We start from the raw sequence: 18,827 nt of genomic DNA on the forward strand, positions 1-18,827 counted from the left end.
GTTCTCCACTCACACTGGTTGTACATGGACATAACTCCACTGACTATGGTGAAGTCCCTCCTAATTTATAGTGTTGAGAGAGAAGGAAATCAACTCTACCATGTGTACAGAAGGCTGTATAACAACTCAGTGCTGGATAATATTAGAGTACATTTTTTGCATGATAAGTAATATGTAATAGTAATAGCTCAGTCTATAGTTCCTGCATGGTGCTGAGTTCTCCCTAATTTCCGGACCTCAGGGGCACTCAGCACTTTGGCGTATCTGTGCCAATACACACGCATATAGCAGGGAGTTTAGCATTTGCCTTTAATTCCATGTTTCCTATCATTTGCACACTTAGTTTTTCTTAACACTACAGTAAAGTTAGGGTTGGTTCTCTCCCCTGCCCCCCTCACCCCGAGTAAGGAATCTCCTTATTTTTGTTTTAAATGAAAAAAATTAAAAGAAAAAATTAAAAAACCAGACATGCTAGAAAATGGAAAAAGAAAATACAAAGAATAAATGGAAATGGGTGATAAAAGAAACAAGCACTGCTAAAATACTTAAAATGGTGCCTGCGTGTCACCTCTTTGCTTGGGGTGGGGGGCTCTCCCTCCCCGGGGAAAGCCCTGTGCTTTATAGGCCTTAACTGCTCATGCCAACATTCTGAGCCACTTTACTCTGGGGCGCTGTGTAAAGATGAACAAAACCTGTTCTAACAGCCCCTGTAAACAGGACACCTTTAAACATTCAGAACTTAAAAATTATTGAGTCGGTTTCCTTCAAACTTTGGATTGTTTTGACGACTCTGCAATAAGCCAAAGTTTAGCATTTTAACCTTCAGCCTTTTGAGAGAGAGATACACAAAATTTAAGTAGGAATATCTGGGGAAAGCATTTCATTCCCACTCTAAATTGATTTTTCTCTGCTTTTCCAAAAACTACTGCATCTTAGGGATGGGATCAAATTTCATCCCGGACAGGATTTGAGAAATTTACAAGCAGCTAAAAAGAATCGGGTTGAAATTAAAACTGGAGCTCAGGACTTCCCTGCACACTGAATTGGTATGGGCCAGGTGCAAAATGATTTAAAAGCGTCCACACAGGGGTTTGCATCAGTTTAACGAAATTGATTTAAATGGGTGCAACTTGTATGTGTAAACAAGGCATCAGTCTTTACTGTAGTGGTTACTGATGATGACTGCTATATTACTGCAAGGTTCCAGGGGTGGTGGGTGATCTTTAGAGCAATATGCACAAGGCAGGATATAGAGGGACTTTGTAAAGTGCAGAATTTAGAGTCAGTGAAGGGATAATAGACCCACGTATCACCAGCGTTAGTGCTGAAATTCACACTAGTGTGTTGAACTCCCAACATTTTTAATCCCTTTGGCATTAGTGGTTCTCCGAGTCCCTCTCCATATGAATGTCTTAGGAGCAATTCTCAGGAGCTTCTTCTGTCTGTTGAGCTTTCACTTGCCCCTTTTGCGTCTGTGCATTCCTTAAGCTACCTGATTCATGCAGCATGCCCCAGAGTTTTTGCCGCATTTTTCATTCCCATGGTTCTTATCACCAGGAAGAGGTGCCTGTTTCTGCAGCTCTTGCCTGCTCTAAAATAAGGAAACGGGATGTTTTAGTCTTAACTAATACTTAAAGGGATGCCCCCCTTTGGGACTTCAAGCCTGCTATTAACTGCAAATGTATCTTCTTCCCCCCCCACCAAGTCCTTCCCTTTTATGTCACCAATCCCTATATAGATAGGATATTTATGCTTGTAAGTTTTGATGTTTTCTCTGCCAGTTGAGTGAAGAGGTTCTTGAAGTTATTTTAAAATAATAGCTGCAGAGATTTTCTACGTGGCTAAGAACTCTATGGCTTCTAAGACCTGTGGTTTTATAGGGTATGTCTACACGCACCTGCAGGAGTGCCCTCCAGCATGGGTAGACAGAGGTGCTAGCTCTGCTCAACCTAGTGTGCTAAAAATAGCAGCATGGATTTTATGGCATGGGTAGCACTCGGGCTGGCCACCCAAGTACAGACCATGGGGATAGGGTGGCTGGCCTGCGTAAGCACCCATGCCTCAGCATCACACGGCTGTTCTTAGGGTGCTTTCGCTTGAGCAGAGCTAGCAGCATGTCTGCTGCCCCAGGCTGGGAAGTGCACTCCTAGCTGCAGTGACCACAGAGGCCAAGTAGTGGAGTGACACTCTAAATGGTTTCGCCGACGGACACTGTTGTGACTCTCCTTTGGTACAGTGATATGATATTACATTTCACGTCTTTGTGCTGGCAGTTGCATATTACCAGTTAAATAAATATTTCTTCCCAGCTGGGAACTGGTGGTGCAATGGAGTCAGTGTGTTAAAAGAGAAGAGAATGATGACAATGGGAAATGTAAACAATGTAACTTAAAGGATCAGAAAAAAACCCAGGGCATTCAAACCTAACACAGGCACTGTGTATGAAGGTCCTGAAGCGCCTAGGAGTCTGGCTAAACAGCGCTTTTCTGCCATTGTAACTCAGTAAGCTCCTGGAAGTTGATTTGGTAACACCTGCTTAAACATGGTGTTATCCTGGAAGTAGGAGGATAGGAAATGCTTACACAGTAGAATAACTCCAGAACTGAAAACAGCTTAATTGAAATTGTTCACAGTGTACAAAAGTTCTCAGATGCATGGCTGCTGTCACACAGTAGGGGGGTAAAACGTGCAAGATAATTGAAAGCAGGTGAACAGGAAACAAATGTCACAGAAAATTTGCTACAAGGAAAAGGAGCACGTAACCTTTGTGCGAAAAGTAGCTAATTCGAAACAGAGGTTCATATTTCTCATGAGCAGCCCAGGCCTCGGTTTAATTGGCAGCACCTGGGGAAGCAGAAATATATTTGGATCTTGTTGCTGATTTGGACTCTACTAGAATTTCCTACTTTGCATATAAATAAAGTCTGAAGCATGTTTTTTCAAAAATGCAGGGCCTACAATTGTTTCAACAGAACTCCTGATGTACTTGAAAAACAATTCAAGTCACTGCCATGGGCTTGCGTCACTTTTTTCCCCACCCTAAGTTATGTATACAATAATGTAGAAAGCAATCCATGCTAATTTCTTAAAGCAGAAGAAAACAAATGCTCACCATTTTAGAGGGACCAGGCCATGCATCAGTCAAAATGAACACACTTATAAGCAGATTAACAATAACCAAGTGATGCAGTGTCAGGTAGACAACTACCCTACACACTCACCCCTAACCATACAACCTCTTAGGCAAGAGCTGTTTTTCAACAGATGAGCCCTGGCTTTGTAAGACCAGTTTAGGGAATGAGTTCTAAAGGTGAGGTTCTGGCTATACATTCTTCTACCAGTAACCATATTGAAAGGCACTGGGGGGTGGAATTCCATAAAAGGCTGAGCACCCCCCGATCCAGCGGACGTCAGTGGGAATTGTGGATCCTCAGCACATTACAAAATTAGGCCCTAGAGTTGACATCACTGCACTCAAAAGTGATGCTGTCTGTGTGCGTGTCACTTCTGGCTGATTGCTAAAATAGGCACTCTTACCTCTCTGCCACCCACCCAGGCTTTTCTGTGCTCTGCGACATGTGTCCCTCCTTTTTATGGGTGGGCACCATTAACTCTATCACCTCAATTAGTGTCAAGTACAAGAGTAGAACATAAGGAAAGTGTGTCTCATTAGCAGCCCCCAGAAAATTGAGATATGTGCATAGACACATGGTCTGAGACAGCAGTATGTGAACCCTTCGTGCTTCTGTTTTCCAGAACCCCTTCACAAGGAAGTGCAGAACCTGGCATTTCTGGAAGTCGTATCAAAACTCCGCAGCCATGAGAACAACACTGTCGCCCAGCAGGCCTCACTCACAGAGCAGAGACTCGCAGTAGAAAGCTGAGGAAGGTCTCCCGTTTCCATACAGCATCCCATCATGGATTTCACCTTTGTCCTCTGGCCTGCTGCTGCTCCTGCTGTGTTTTCCACTGTATCACTTGTGCACGCATGTCATGTTCCCACACACAGTGATGAACTGCTGTAGGTATCTGTCCAATAAGGGTTCTAAAATCCATAGGCGGTGTTAACATAAATCTGTCAGAAACAAGTCTCCACCCATAAATGTTCTACGTGTATTCTTGTTGCTTGGGCCACGCCGTAGAATGTGCATGTTTTAGTCCGATGATGATGTAAAAGTGGTACTACATGATGACTCTCTCCTCACACCCCTAACTGCCTAATAACATACTGCTAAATTAGGGACAATACAGGAAGCAGCAAGTCCAACCTAGAGTATTGATTATAGGATTAAATAGTAAATCTAGCTCCATTTTTGGTGCTTTGGAAACACAGGTATGAATGGAATGTATCGCTGCTCATTCACTGGTCTTGCCTAGTAATGTCAAACCCATGGTACCTAGAGGTAACAAATAAAAAATCCAGTGCTCTCACCCGTAACCGTCTGTCTTGTCCTTTTTGTTTTTAAATGCAGAATTAATGCATGAGGAGAAGCCCTGTCTTCAATTTAAAGAAGAAATACAAAGGAAACCACTGAACTCCATTTTCCTCCCCTCGTCATTAGTGTGTACTCAACAGGGGGTGTCGTGTGGTTTTGGGCTTTGGCCCTAGCATTTATGCCAGGGTACAATCCCTTGCTGCAGCCCAGCATCTCCCACAGTTCTGCTGCGCATGCGCCCTTCACCTCCTGTGTGCGCTTCCAGAGGCAATTCAAGCCTTTTCTCCAGCTTCTACCTCTGCAGCAGCTCTCAGTCACCATTCTCTGCTCCCAGCCTGTCCATTGCCCTTTTTCATTTTCAGGTAGTTGCAAGTAGCTTTGTTTTCTCCTCCTGGACTGGGTATTCAGAAGCGCTGTGGCGGCTCCCTGCTGAGCCCCTCGGCCCTCTTTTAGGGGGATGGCAGAGCAGGGCTAAGCCCAAATAGTAATCCCTCTGCGAGACATTTTTAACAGGATCCACAGAAGGCAAATTATGCCATGCCTGTTCTCAACCAGCTGACCCTTGTGCTGCCAGGGCCTGGAGATTTTAATCCGACAGGCACTTTGGGACCCCTAGCCCCCAACAAGCTGTGACTCCACCACAGGAAAGCCCGACCAGGAATCAGAGCCAAACTGGGAGAGGCTCGAAGGATGAGGAGGACCTCAGTCAGCCGGCCTAGGGTGTATGTCCTGGGGCAATTCAAGACCATAAGGATAAGTCCCTAGCAGGGCATCTGGTCCTGGCCCAAAGCCCTGAAGTTGATTGTAAGTGCTCTGGGGAAAGAAGCAGGGCTCAGGATCAGCTCCCCTCCCACTCCCCCTTCCTTCCAGCTTGAGTTAGGAAACTCTGGCAGTGAGTCCCCATCCTCCACCCTGGGAGGAGTGGGAGCCTATGGGAGAGGACTCCAAGGGAGAAATTTCCAGAAGGCTCCAGGTCCTGTACAAGACTAGCCACAAAAGGCCCTGCTCACAGCATAGCCGGGCAGCCAGGCTTGCAAAACATGCAAAAAAATCCAAACTGGAAAAAAAAGGCTAAGAAAAAGCCTTAAAGGTATCAGTCCTCCGACTCAAGACACCTCCTCCTCTGCTGAGGAAGGAGAGCTGTCAGACTCTGATTCTGAGAAGGACATGGACAAAATGTAACAATGTTTGATCACCCTGAGGTCCAAGAGATGGATGCTGTGATTCCTTTCTCCAGGGCTCCAGATGCCCTGTGCCATTCTGAGTTGCAGATGTGTTCACCATCCCATCAAGATGGTGGTGGTGGTGAGAACCTGTCTGGCAAGCATATGGAAAGACCCCTACAAACGTCTTCCTGGGCTGTTCACCATTTCAGGGAGTTAAGGACCTGTTTTGGGACATGTACCTGAAGTTGCATGCACTCTGGGGAATGCTCTCATGCTTTCAGAAGAAAAGCCAGAAGGCACCTGATGTGTGATCCCACCTATGAGGTGACCCCTGCACACTAGACCAGGAGGCCCAGTAGCTGAAGGCACTGAGCAGTGGTTGGGCTCCTGTATTTGACCAATGTGGATACCAGATTCTGAATCTTCTGGAATCTGTCTCCTGATGGTCAGATCTCTGAGGAAGATGGCTGGAAGGAGGCGGAGCATCACTGGTAGTGCTCTAAGACAAGACTAGAAACCACTACCTGGAAAGCGGAGGGACTGTTTGGCCACATTTTTAGCCACTACCTTATCCAATGTCTCTCTGACGAGGAGAAATGTGAATTTAGAGGAGCACATGTCTTGTTTGAAGTGTCTGCTTCCCAGGGATAAAGGCCATGTGTGTCCCTGGGCCACTGAACTGGATGCCCTGGCCCTGACAGAAAATGGCACAGCATCATTTGAAGCATCTTCCACGAATGCTGTTGCAAGGGAGATTCTCTTAAGTATAGACTTACTTGGTTTGTTTTCTGCCCTCAGGGACTTCAAATTCCTCTAGCCCTGACACTGTCTCAAGCAAAACAACTGGCTGCCAGAGATGCTCTGAGAGGAGCCAAGTCAAACTGATGATATAACAACATATAAATTCTCATACAAAATCAGGTCAGTGATCCAGGTAGTCCGACATCTTGTCTCAGACACTAGCAGCCAATACGAGATGCTTCAGTGGAAGATGCTAGAAACCCTGACGTGGGCACCTGTACAACAACATGCCCATTAAAAAGAAGGAGTTTCATCCCAATCCCAGTCAGTTATTGATTTTTTTGTGCTTCGGTAGCACCCGGGAGCCATTGCGCTAGGTTCTGAACACACACAGACCACGCAGACAGGTCCTGCCCCAAAGAGCTCGCTCTCTAAGTAAGCAGTTAGCGAGTCACTTATGCCCAGGAGTATTTATATCCCTTAGGGCCTGGTGTAACGTAGCTGTCGTCATCCAGCTTACTGGGAGATGATCTATCGCACTGATGATAACCATGTCAAAAAAGGAGAGGTCCCTGTACACAGAAATGGATGTTGGAGTGAACCCTCTGCTGTTTTGACTGGATCGAAGTTTATCACATTTCTGCATACCCCAGTACTAATTGTTGCTATCGAATCATTTAGTCAAAGAGCCTCCGCTAATGAGGAAAACAATATTTCTTGCACAGATCTAAGGACTGTATTGTCTGAAATGCATTTGACTATCCATTTCGCTGAAGTCAAATGAGTTCAAACTGCTGGAGTGAAGTTTGATTTAGGAATAGCTGTACAGTCGATAGATAACACTGTAACCTGTACTGCTCGAGTTATTTTTATGCCTGTAGTGTCAGACATCTCACTGTTTGCTGCCTACTGCAAACTAAGCTGAAAGGAGTTGGAGCTGCCATACTGTCTGCTCCTCCTAACCCTTTGAGTATCAAGCTACTGCATTTGACTTATAACGGTCATACAGCGGTAGACCCAATTTACTGTCTCTCAAATCATCACCCTCTGCAAAAAGACATCTGCTAACATTTGAACAAAAAGTGTTTCATGTATCTTATCAGCCTGGCTTCGTACAAGACATTTCACTGGGAAAAACTCAGCCCCCTAAGTTTTTCCTGGTGGCAGATATTTAAGGTTAAAAAAAAGGAAGCACTCAATTTTTTCGCGAATTAAATTTCGTATAAAGCATTGCATTAAACCACAGACTCTACTGGATATAATTTGTTTAAATAAAAATAGAACCTCCTGGGGAGTTTCATTCAGACCATGAAGGCTGCAACATCCAGCAATATGGACATAGGAACTTCGAAATGCCATCCCAAAGACAATTAATAATCATGCAGAAAATAGATAATTATTAGCCACAGCCATCGACCAGAAACAGCATGTAAGCTTTTTAAATGTATAATTTAACAGTTATCAAAGGAGCTCAATCATGAAACAGTAAAGAATACACATAATACCAATAGCTCCATTAGTCAGGAATAAAGCAATTTGTGCTGCAACCACACGTCCCTCAGATGTTAAAGACCATATGTTTTTCTACAAAGATACACTTCAATTGAACCACAAGTTGATGCATGAATTGTTGGGTGAAGTTCTATGGCCTGTGTTATGCAGGAGATCAGATTAGATGATTATAATTGTCCCTTCTGGCCTTAAAAAGAAATCTATAAATCTGTGTTTGAATAGGTCCCATGATTAATAGAAAGGGCCCAATAAAACAGGTAAATCCTTCATGCAGCAACAGTGCTCTGAAATCTGTAGTTTATCTTCATGTCCATGTGCCTCGTCACCTACCTGACACTATCAAGGCACCTTCCTGGTCCATACTGCTGCAAGTCTCTGGTCCATGATGAAAAGCTGGTCCCTGACTAACGGTGAAATGTCATCACACAAGGGCAAATGGCAGCAACCAATTGCACCTCCACTATCGATGACAGTCTGCTCTGAAAACAAGGAAATTTAAAATGTTTGTTTTTAAAAAAAAAAAAAAAACCCTGCAATGGTTTACCTACATTTTGACAAAGTCAGGATGTCAAATGAACTTTCTTCCACCTCAACGTGTCCTGCACCAGAGGCCTCATCAGTATTAAGTTAGAAATAACGGCACCCATCAGAACTTAATTAGCCAAGTCTTGTCCTAGGTCTACGGCTTTAACTTACCTGGGTTTATTATAATATGTCTATAGTACTATAGATACATGATGATGCTTTACAGAGAACACACACACAGAGGAGCTTGCGGTCTCCCAGAAGAGAGTAATTTAGATGAAAGTTGCATCACGGGATGAAACCATGTTTTTTCTACTGAATAAAACTTAAAAGGGGCAAAGCACCCTCACCCAAATCTCTCACCAAAATCTTAGTACTATATATATTGAAATGGCCTCAACATTTGAATTTACCATTTTGCAAGCACAACTATTTGCATGTGTGAAGACAACTGTGTACACAAATGGCATTTGACAGAGGATTGCTGAACAAATGGTGGACCACAGATGTGGAGGCTGGGTTAAAATATGGCCCTTGGGGTCTCAGCTTAGCAGTGAAATTGGCTGTAAACGACAATGCTCTGGCCTGTGTTTCAAAAATAGGCATTGTCATCTCTGAATTGGAAGAATTAAATACAAACACAAGTCACAGGAAGCAATGGGGTTTACTGGGTGTCCAAAGATTTTTAAGACTCAAAGGTAAAGGAAATGAGACTAATATATATCCTTCATACATCCCCAATGGCTGGGGGAACAATCTAAAGTAGGCTCAGTATAAACATAGATTTCTACAACCTGAAGTGTCGGTCGCAGATATTCAAGGCAGAATAAACTTTCCTTGTACGCTCGTAATACAATCAGAAGAGGTCATTAATACCTGCATTGTAACTTGTCACCTGTACAAGCCAAAGGTTGTTGCAACATTACAGTCACTGTAACTTGGCATTACTCACCTTGATCCTCTGCTCAGGCAGAATTCATCCTCTCAGGGAGTTTCAGAAATTGGATTTCTTGATATTGCTATTTCTTGATGAACCTGAGAATAAACCTTCCCCCAGCCCTCACTGGCCACACCTAAACTTCATACTTAACTAGTACTGTGTATGCCAGTGGTTTCAAAACTTTTTGCCAGCACAACCGCGTTTTACTGAATTATTTCCTCCCGGGACCCCAGAAATCATGGAGGATGCCATTTTGAAGGACAAAATGGCATCCTCCCCATGGCCTGACCTTACATGCACCAGACCTGCAAGGTCACACTGCATGGAGGACACCATTTTGTAGAATAAAATGGCATCCACTGCACAGCATGACCGCGCACAAACAGTATATGTGAGGTCATACTGCATAGAGGACACCCACTGGTCTACAAAATGGCATTCTTTGCACAGTGTGACCTCATACACATGGTTCGTGTGAGGTCAGGCTGTCCAGAGCAAAATGGAATTTGCCACATACTAGGGATTACCGTGACCCCATCTGCTGATGGCATGACCCCATTTGGGATCACGACCCACAGTTTGGGAATCGCTGGTGTATGCACTACTGACAAAGCCAGACACAAATGCTGCCAAGATGAACATAAGCATTTTTTCCACTGTAATGGAAAACAGTTCAATTTATCTGCAAGTGATAACGACCAGGGCTAAAATGGGAGAACACTAACAACTGCAGTTGTTTGAAATCCTCCCCCCCCCCCCACCACCATGTTTTAAACTATTATACTCTTCAAAATTACTGGGATTACTTATACTCGGGAGCAGTTGTGAAATTAATGCAGCGTTTGATTAGATCATAGATTTTAGGGATTTTGCACTGGACAGGATTTCACAAATCTGTACGTAAAATTTTTTTTTAATCTGAAATTTATATGGAAATATTCACAAGAAGAACAATGAAAACAATCAAGAATTTAGCACAGCTGTAAACTTAACTCATTTACATTTTAGCATGAAAACTAGCCATTCTGTATGGTTGTCCGTGAAGCATTAAAGACTTAATTGCTACCCTCAGAAAGGCCAGGGTATCCACCTGCCCTCTACCAAAATTGTCATGGTGAATCATTAGGTTCCCTCCATGCTCTCCCCTCTCTGAACTACCAGATAAGTGACTTCTGAACACTAAAAGGTCACTAAAATAATTAGGCTGAAGTTCCAACAGCTGTGCTAAATTGTGTCTTCTGGGATTTGAAGAGTAACAGATCATAGTTGGAAATAGGTAAAACAAGCAGACTCACGTCTTCAACACAGCTAAGTTATTTAGCTACCAGTTTCCTACCACAGTTCACATCAGAGTACATGTGGGGGTTCCTGGTGTTTGAATGATCTTTGCTTACACCAGCCATTATTTCATTTAACAGCCTGTACCGGCAGAATGAAAACGTAATCTTCTATGTACACTTTAGGATGAAATGTCCAAGTGATGACAGATAGGTTTGGGGGCTAAAAGTGTATTTGTACCTTTAGAGTGAAAGAAAAGTAAACATTCACCAGGTAATACTTCACACAATTTTATTTATAAAATTGTAATTATCTAACAAATTGCATATAAAATGATTTACTTCAAGTAAATACAGAATACTGCACAACTATTAAAACTATTGTCCATCATTAATGTATTAAAACATTCCTAAAAATGCACCTATTAAAAAACACAAATAGCATGATCAAGACCACTTGCAATAGCTTAAAATGAATTACCAAGAAGTTGTGTTAACTTCCAAAGTATAGTCCAGTTACATCCTTTGAAATCACCACATTCTAATGCTAAAGATGACAAATATAAGCAATACATATGCACCTGAACTAGGCATTTCTTCCAGACTGAAGATGACCAGCTGGAAAACAGACAACTAAAGCTCAAGTCAAACTCTACCAGCATGCAGTTCTGTTATAGCAATACTTTCAATCAATAAGTGTAATTGGCTTTTACAATCAATTTTGCAACTCACAGATTTAAAAACAAAAAAGCAACACAAGAGAATACATTCAGATAAAAAGAAACGTTACACAAAGGTAAATACAACGAATAACCTTCATTGTACCCTATGATGATTTGAGGAGAGAGATTCTCCATGAACTAGATTGGTGTTACATACCAGAGACAGGACTGAGTCACAAATTTTGGGTCCAGATCCCAATCTCCCCAAAGCTGGGGATAATCAGATCAGGGTTTTGGTCCAGGCCCATCTCTACTATGCACACAGAATGCATATGGAGACACATGGATGGAGCTTGTTGCTGACATTCGTACTGCAAAACAAAAAAGACTAATGATGCTATACTGTTGATCACCAGGTTGGTGTATATTACAAATCACAATGACTATTTTTACACTGCATATTATTAGAGATGTGAACTCTTTTCTTTCTAAGCATTAAAAGTTGGCAGCTAAATGGCTTTTAGGAAACAAAACTTACCAGCAGTGGCCTATTTTAGACAACTTCAGCCTACTGGGTTAATGAGACTCGAATTAACATTTGCAATAATTTTGGCAGACAAAAAGGAGGACACGAGGGTTGGGAACCTGGATTGTGCCTTAAACAGACAAGGATCAATTCTCCTTTCAATGCAATATGAATTGGATGTGTCACTAGCATTACTCCAAAAAAGTATACGCCTAGCAAGGAGGGAGAATGGACCCCAACATTTGCATTCACAGGCTCTCTTATTTGTCTTTGGTAACTGGAACCAATTCTCTCCAGGACATTTCTGAAGAAGTGAAAACGCAGGTTCATTTTAGGACCACGCCAAGTCAAGACCGAGCACCAAATTTAGTCCTGGCATGAGGGGTGTCAACTCCCCATGAGTTCAGCCACGGTTGAATTTCACCCCTAGATTTTACAGTCAATACCTTTTCAGATCCTAAGCAGGCAGCACAGGGAAACAGTTCCTCAACTACCCAAAGCAAAAATGGAAACCTGCTCCACCTTCACAACACACAGGACAGCTGTAGTTCTACATGGCAGACACTAGATGGCAGGCAATTAAAGCATTTCTAGCTCAAACCAATTGATATGTAAAGCTTAAGTGACCATTCTCCTTAATTTTGATCAGCAAACTCTCACATTGTATATCTGTCATGAGTATAAATACATATTTACGATGAATAGCAGCCATGTGCAAGAACCATTTCATTTGCATGCTACTATTTACATTTCAAATAGTATTTACACACCAGAACCTACCAAACCAGGTTCTGTTTCCTGATTCACTACAATTAGCATCTCTCGGAAAGGAAAGGAAAGGAAAGGAAAGGAAAGGAAAGGAAAGGAAAGGAAAGGAAAGGAAAGGAAAGAAGGTGAAGGTTTAGAGGACAGAACATGTAAGCAACAATCTCCCCCACTTCAAACTCCAAGAGCCACAGTCGATATTATGGGTCTCAAACCAACAAGAGAAAAGTGCAGGCTAAAACACAGAAATTTGGTCATGTAAGACATTGCAAATAATTATTTTTTAAAAGAGGGTGTTCCAACAACAAAAGGGTCTAAGAATCTGGGCAGAGTGATTAGAGGTTAGATCAGCCAGAGTGAGTGTGTGTATCTGAACTCTGAAATGGCTTTAGAACTCTGGACACAGCTGAAGCTTTCAGACCAGCTGTCAGCTAATGCCATAGCCATGCACATAACACCTCGCACACGCAAACATTTCACTCCGTAACAGGCTACCAGAACGCTGACTGGCAACGTATTCTGGAGCAGCTACTGCACTTTGTGGCTGGTTAAAATGGCCCTCAGACTTGCACCTAATACTACCACCTGAGGCATACTAGAAATTGCCCAGAAATAGAATACCTACTGTATCTTATTGCTTTAACAAGACCCTGCTGGAAGTTAAGCCTATTTTGCCAGCATCCATGGTCTGTTTGTGACCCACCTGAAGTTTTAATGGAACTTTTCAGGAGAAATATGGTTTGCCATTTGGTCAGTTCTGTGTCAAATAGATCAGGTGCCAAGGCCTCGCATGGTTTTCCAAACTGCCCTCCTAAATTCCACGTGGAAGTGGGTACTCTTAGGCTATGTCTCCACTGAAAGCTAGGGGGGGATTCCCCGATCATGCAGACATGCTTGCACTAGCTATCATCCAGCTAGAAGGAGTAGAAATACCAGCGTAGCTGCAGTAGCTGTCACCTGTGCTATTCCAGCTACGCTGCTGTTTATAGTCGCGCTAACTGGACGATCGCACAAGCACGTGTGCACAAGCAGGGATATCACATTCACACCCCAATCTCAGAGTGTAGCTGTAGCCACTATTACACATTCCCTGCATACACATGTGGGCTCTGAACATGCAGCATAGGCAGCTGGTTCTGAACATTCAATGTGGCTTGACCACAAATGACTGCAAAAATGGGAAGGGAAAACACAACAACAAAACCATCTTAAACAGCAGGATTAGTATTCGCAGCAACAAAGGGTTGTAGAAAAATAAAGATTGTTCTTTAGTGGTTCTTAAAACAGCAGTCACTCGGGGACCTAGAGGAAGCTTTGTACATTTTCTGCATATGCACCTGAAAGTCACGAGAACAAAGCCTCCCCCTTTTGAAGAGCAATTCCCTTCCTATCAGCACAATACTCTGCTGCTGGCATTTCCCAGGACTGTGACTTTGCAATAGGAGAAGGAAACTACGAGAACCGGCAGGAGAAGACAAAAGTCAATTACAGTACGACTGTGGAAATTCAAGTAGAATGGAAGTTGTCTTCAGAAGCCTATAGCAGCAGAAGCAGCAGCAGCATTAAAGATCAATGGCAACCAGGATTCTGTAATGTGGACTTTTAAAATCAAAGCGCTGGTTTGTAATCAGTGCTCTCGGTAGGGCGAGAGGGGTGTATTTCCTGAATGCTGCTTCTCTGATCTCTCCACACCGCACCATTCTACAAAACAAAGTGGTAGCATCTTTAGCTCAATAAACTTTCCATTCTGTTGCCATCAGGCAAAATATCGTGCTCCCTTGAGGGGAAATGAACAATAGCTCCCCAAGTTAAGAGGAGTGGCAAAGAAAAACGTAACACTCTGATGAGACTGAACCACCTTTATTAAGGATAATGTATTATAAACACTTTCAAAGTCCTTTGAAGTTGCCGTTGGTCTTTAACTGCACACGCCAAAGGGTGTGGATGCTGCTGGCTACAGGCCAGGTGGAGCTCACTGGAGATTGAGGTAACACCAAATAAAAGACAAGAGTGCAATTGCACTGCTCAGCTCTTCCAAGCCATTGAATAATGGTGCATATTGCCAGCCTTTGTGGACAGAAATGCAGGTTGTCTCCACACAACCAGAATGCAGAAAAAGCGTGTGTAAGTGTATATACACTCGTGTATTGCATCTCTCACAAGGGAGGTTAGTATACTGATTTGAAAGAAAATGGCATCCAAGCGTGTTCACTTTTTCTGCTCTTAACTTATTCATCTTAGGGGACACATCGGGCCAGTCCTGAATGGTGCTAACACACCTCCTGATAGATGCCCAGCACCCGCAACTACTTCTTGAGGGAAGCAAGAGATGAGGGCAGTCAGCCCCGGCACGATTGGGCCCACAGACACTATGCAGGGCCATAAAACAAGCTAAATGTATATGAAGTGTCCTGGCTACCCAAGTTATCATCAGGTGCACGATCACACCATTACTGAAATAAAAGCTGATCACAGACATCTAGCTGGAGTTTGATTTACCTTCCCTTCCAATACTTGTGCTATAGTCCAAACTCTACCGCTTCTTCCATTTCCAAAGGACCAAAAGTCTCGCTGTTGGTCCCAATACACTCTTCTTAGTTAAAAATATCCTTTTATTCTATTGGTTCAAGAAAGCATTTTGTTGTATTCAGACAAAGTGAGGCAGGATGGGAAACACACACAGATAAGCAAATGAAAAAAACTGCTGACTCTCGGGAAGCATTTACTATAGCAAAGCTGTCCTTTCCCCCTTCCAAGCCAAGGGGATAGGAACATTCCATAATCAAGTGCATCGACCAATAAATAAGTAAATTTGGATTAGAAGCCTACTGAAACACATGCAGGGATTTAAAAAACAAAGTCTCTCCGATTCTAATTCCATAGCTCATGCAGGTCAGAATGAAAGAACGAACAAAAGAATGAAAATCAAAACTTCAGCTAGAAAAGGATCAAGGAACCACCTTAAAAGAAATTTTGTACAATTATAAAAAAGCATTAATATTAGTGACAGCCCCAAATACATCAGGTTATGCCAAATTCCAAAGAATCAATGGATATAGCCAAGGTATTTGGGTACGTACATCATGACTTTTTTTTTTTTTTTTTTAAGTTAACATATATTTCATTCTCTTTTTAACATTATACACCTGAACCCCCCCAAACCTCATGCTTGCTTGGAGAAAGATGCTGGAAAATTTAGATAATTGTCCCTTCGATCTTGCTGATTCCAACCACAGATTGTTACAGACAGAAAGTCTGGAAGCGCTTGTATAAAAGTTTTTCCTAGTTTTTAAAACAATTTCTTGAAACGTACAATTGATGAGTGGAAAGTTGTTTCCTGTTTGATGGGTTTAGTTTCAGAAAGATCTGCAGCTATGTTTAGCTGTGAAAAACAAGAAGATGGTTCCTTCAGCATGTACTGAAGAAAGAAACCTTCTCAGGAACATTTGGCTATCAAAGAGCTCATGACACGGAGAATAAACAGCATATCCACACACCACAATGCAACTCTGTCCCATTGACACACACCAATTAAAAAAAGAGAGAGTGTCCACCTGTTATTCAGAAGCAAGGATACAGTAGAGATTCATGGCTCAACAGCTTGTTGGTGTTTAAAAAAAAAAAAAAAAACTGTCAGTGAGCGCAGATTTTAAACAGCCCACCCATTAGCCAACCCCAAGAAGCAAGGGTTCACTGCAGTACCAGCAGCGTAGACTTGAGACCGCTTGGGAAAGAAGGCTTCCCTGTCACCCATGTCCATACAGCTTGGTGTCGGAGTGACACACTGGAGATTTTGGAGGTTTTCAGTTGTCCAGTGTCTTGTGGCGGTTATTTCAGCAGTTTTACCAGCTGGCTCTGACAGCCTCAATGTCACTAACCAAGTTCTGGGCTAAGCATATCCCGAATATCTGGAAAAAGACGACAGTTCATTTACTGGGTGCACTTGACAGTCCTTTGGGTACAGTTTCCCTGGGTGGTGTAGAACTTTGACAAAGCAACAGGAGAAAGAAATTTGAGAAATGCAATTGTAAAAACATTATAGAAGTTGGCAGAGGGGGCATAGGAGCAAATGTAAAAACTGAAACTCCTTTAAATTCATTTTTTGTCTGAAACTGACTGGCTTCCAAATCAACAGCGTGCCTTTAATCTCAAGTCAGAGACTGTACTAGAATTTCTTCCCACTAGCAATTTAAAAAGTGATGTTTTTGGCAGCTTGTCTAGATAAGGTCAGAAATAAGACCACCCTACAATCTTTGAAATCCACCCCAAACCCACCCCCTCCGCCCTCACCTAAGGTTGCCAATTTTCATTGGACATGCTCCTGGAGGTTTCATCACATGACAACGTTTAATTAAAGATTAATCTTTAATTCCTGGAGATTCCAGGACAATCCTGGAGGGTTGGCAACCCTATGCCCACCCCAAATCTGACAAAGTGCAGAGTTGGGTTGAGGGCAGTTGGACAAACATCCCTCTATGGATAAACATAAAATATCCTTTAACACAATGAAGCCTCAGCTATTAACTCACCAGTTAGCTCTTATTGAAAACCACTAATTCAAAGTTATTAAACAATGAAACAGCCTCATTTCCAGTTCTCTTGTTGAGTGTTTCCCTGTTCCGCTTTTTTCCTCTGTAACTTCCTTATGAGGAATGTGTGCTTTACCTGCAACAACGCAATCCCAATGAAGATGCCAGCAACTATAGTAAGATTGTCCTGCAGCCATTTCTCAAACTGGGGGACGCATCCTTTAGTGTAGATAACAATCTGCTGGTCAACCTCCTGCAAAGGAGAAGAGGGATGAAAACACACATAATTAGCTCAACCTTCACCTCCAATTCTATAACCTGCTTCCCCAAAGTTACTCAGATCCTTACAAAATCAGGTATGATTTAAAAAAACAAAAACAAAAAAAAACCCCACTTACAGGTTTTTGCCTGGCATCGTAGCCACACTGAGTGTTAATGACATCCTCCTAAGGGAGAAAAAAAGAAAGACAGTGAGGAGAAGTGCTTCCAGTAATAATGGACTCCCACAATATTTTCTCCCCTCAGCCTGTGATAAACCCCACATCCTGAACACAGACATTCTATGGAGAGGAAAGGAGGAACTGGGGAACGAGCCTTCTATTTAAATAAAATAACTTCCTGCAAGAAATGTTCATGCTTTGTCCCTGAAAAATACACCAAGGATAGGGCAAGTTTAGTTCAGAATTCATCGTGGGCCATGTGAATAGGGGATGAAGTGAAGTCACTTTGGGAGGAGGGGTGACTGTGTGTGAAAATACCTGTCACTTGGCACAATCTGGTCCATTCCAAAGGAAACATGTTTGCTCTACAAAACTATTTTATAAGCCCAGGACACAGGTTGTGCTTCTCCCTCAAAGGCAAGGGGAAGAAGAGAGAGAGAAGCTGTGTTTTTCTGTCACCTACCCCTTTCACAGGAGGTTATGATACCCAGGAGAAGGAGTCACTTGCTATTCTCCTACTGTACTGTCCCTCACTTTAGAGCTCTGGAATGCACAGAAGGGAGTACAAACTATTCCAAAGGGCATTTCTGAGTGAATAGTATCCCAGGGCACCACATCTAGCCTATTTTTCTGAGTCTGTCTTGACTTCACGTACACAGATCTTCTGGCGCAATGAGGAGACCACCACCCACGGAGCAAAGCCTGCCCCATCCCACGCAACCCAATCGCTGCACACACTCTAGCCCTTTAGTAAGTCAATCTGAAGAAAAACATCACCCTAATAAGAAAGCTTACAATGCAGCAGCCATTCTGGGACTCTCTACCGCCAGTGTCACCTCTGGAATGCAGCCACAGGTTTCTCAGTACCAAAACCCAATCATGACTGCCACTACCAGGAACGAGAAGGAACATTTAGTAGTGAGACCCTCAGGAGGCCCAGTGGCAGCCTCCCCAGCTTGCTGTAGGTGTAACCCACTCAGCACACATTACATTTCCCATTCTGTGCCCAATCCACAGAGGATATGGGTCTGTTATAGCTCCCAGGTACACAGCCTGGCTCTGCAGCTCCAGCTGTACAGATTCATGCTTTTGACTCTGAAACCTCCAGTTCAGTCCTCCGAGTCAGCCAAGACGGCACACAGAGACAGAGCTAGTGAAACACTCCCTCTCCCTACAACAATGATGTGCGGAAAGGTCATCTGCTAAGCTAACCTGGAAACTCAGCTAAGGCCAGTTATAGGTCCCAGCAGGGGAGGCATCCAGAACATTTTAAAAAAATAAAAATAATAATCTCACCCTGGCCCCCAA

General features: G+C 43.0%; 2 protein-coding genes across 7 annotated transcripts in view; one reads left to right on the forward strand and one right to left on the reverse strand.

Moving 5' to 3' along the window:
* Nucleotides 1-4,432, forward strand: part of RAP1GDS1 (Rap1 GTPase-GDP dissociation stimulator 1) — a 153,590-nt gene extending 149,158 nt beyond the window's left edge. For all 3 annotated transcript variants that reach the window (XM_074950646.1, XM_074950647.1, XM_074950648.1), the window contains one exon: nucleotides 3,757-4,432. In XM_074950646.1, coding sequence (XP_074806747.1) covers nucleotides 3,757-3,884 — 128 coding nt within the window. In that variant the 3' untranslated portion in view covers nucleotides 3,885-4,432. The remainder of the gene's footprint in view (nucleotides 1-3,756) is intronic.
* A 10,492-nt stretch (nucleotides 4,433-14,924) lies between these two features.
* The window catches only part of TSPAN5 (tetraspanin 5), a 111,748-nt gene continuing 107,845 nt past the window's right edge, over nucleotides 14,925-18,827 (reverse strand). For 3 of the 4 annotated variants that reach the window (XM_074950658.1, XM_074950657.1, XM_074950655.1), the window contains 3 exons: nucleotides 17,478-17,525; nucleotides 17,216-17,332; nucleotides 14,925-16,458 (listed from right to left, as the gene is read on the reverse strand). In XM_074950658.1, the coding sequence (XP_074806759.1) occupies nucleotides 16,393-16,458; nucleotides 17,216-17,332; nucleotides 17,478-17,525 (231 nt within the window). In that variant the 3' untranslated portion in view covers nucleotides 14,925-16,392. Of the gene's footprint in view, nucleotides 16,535-17,215; nucleotides 17,333-17,477; nucleotides 17,526-18,827 lie in introns of all 4 variants that reach the window. The other variant, XM_074950656.1, reaches the window with a different exon arrangement.

The sequence above is a fragment of the Natator depressus genome, chromosome 4 (assembly GCF_965152275.1).
Source record: "Natator depressus isolate rNatDep1 chromosome 4, rNatDep2.hap1, whole genome shotgun sequence".
In the NCBI taxonomy this organism is placed as follows: domain Eukaryota; kingdom Metazoa; phylum Chordata; order Testudines; family Cheloniidae; genus Natator; species Natator depressus.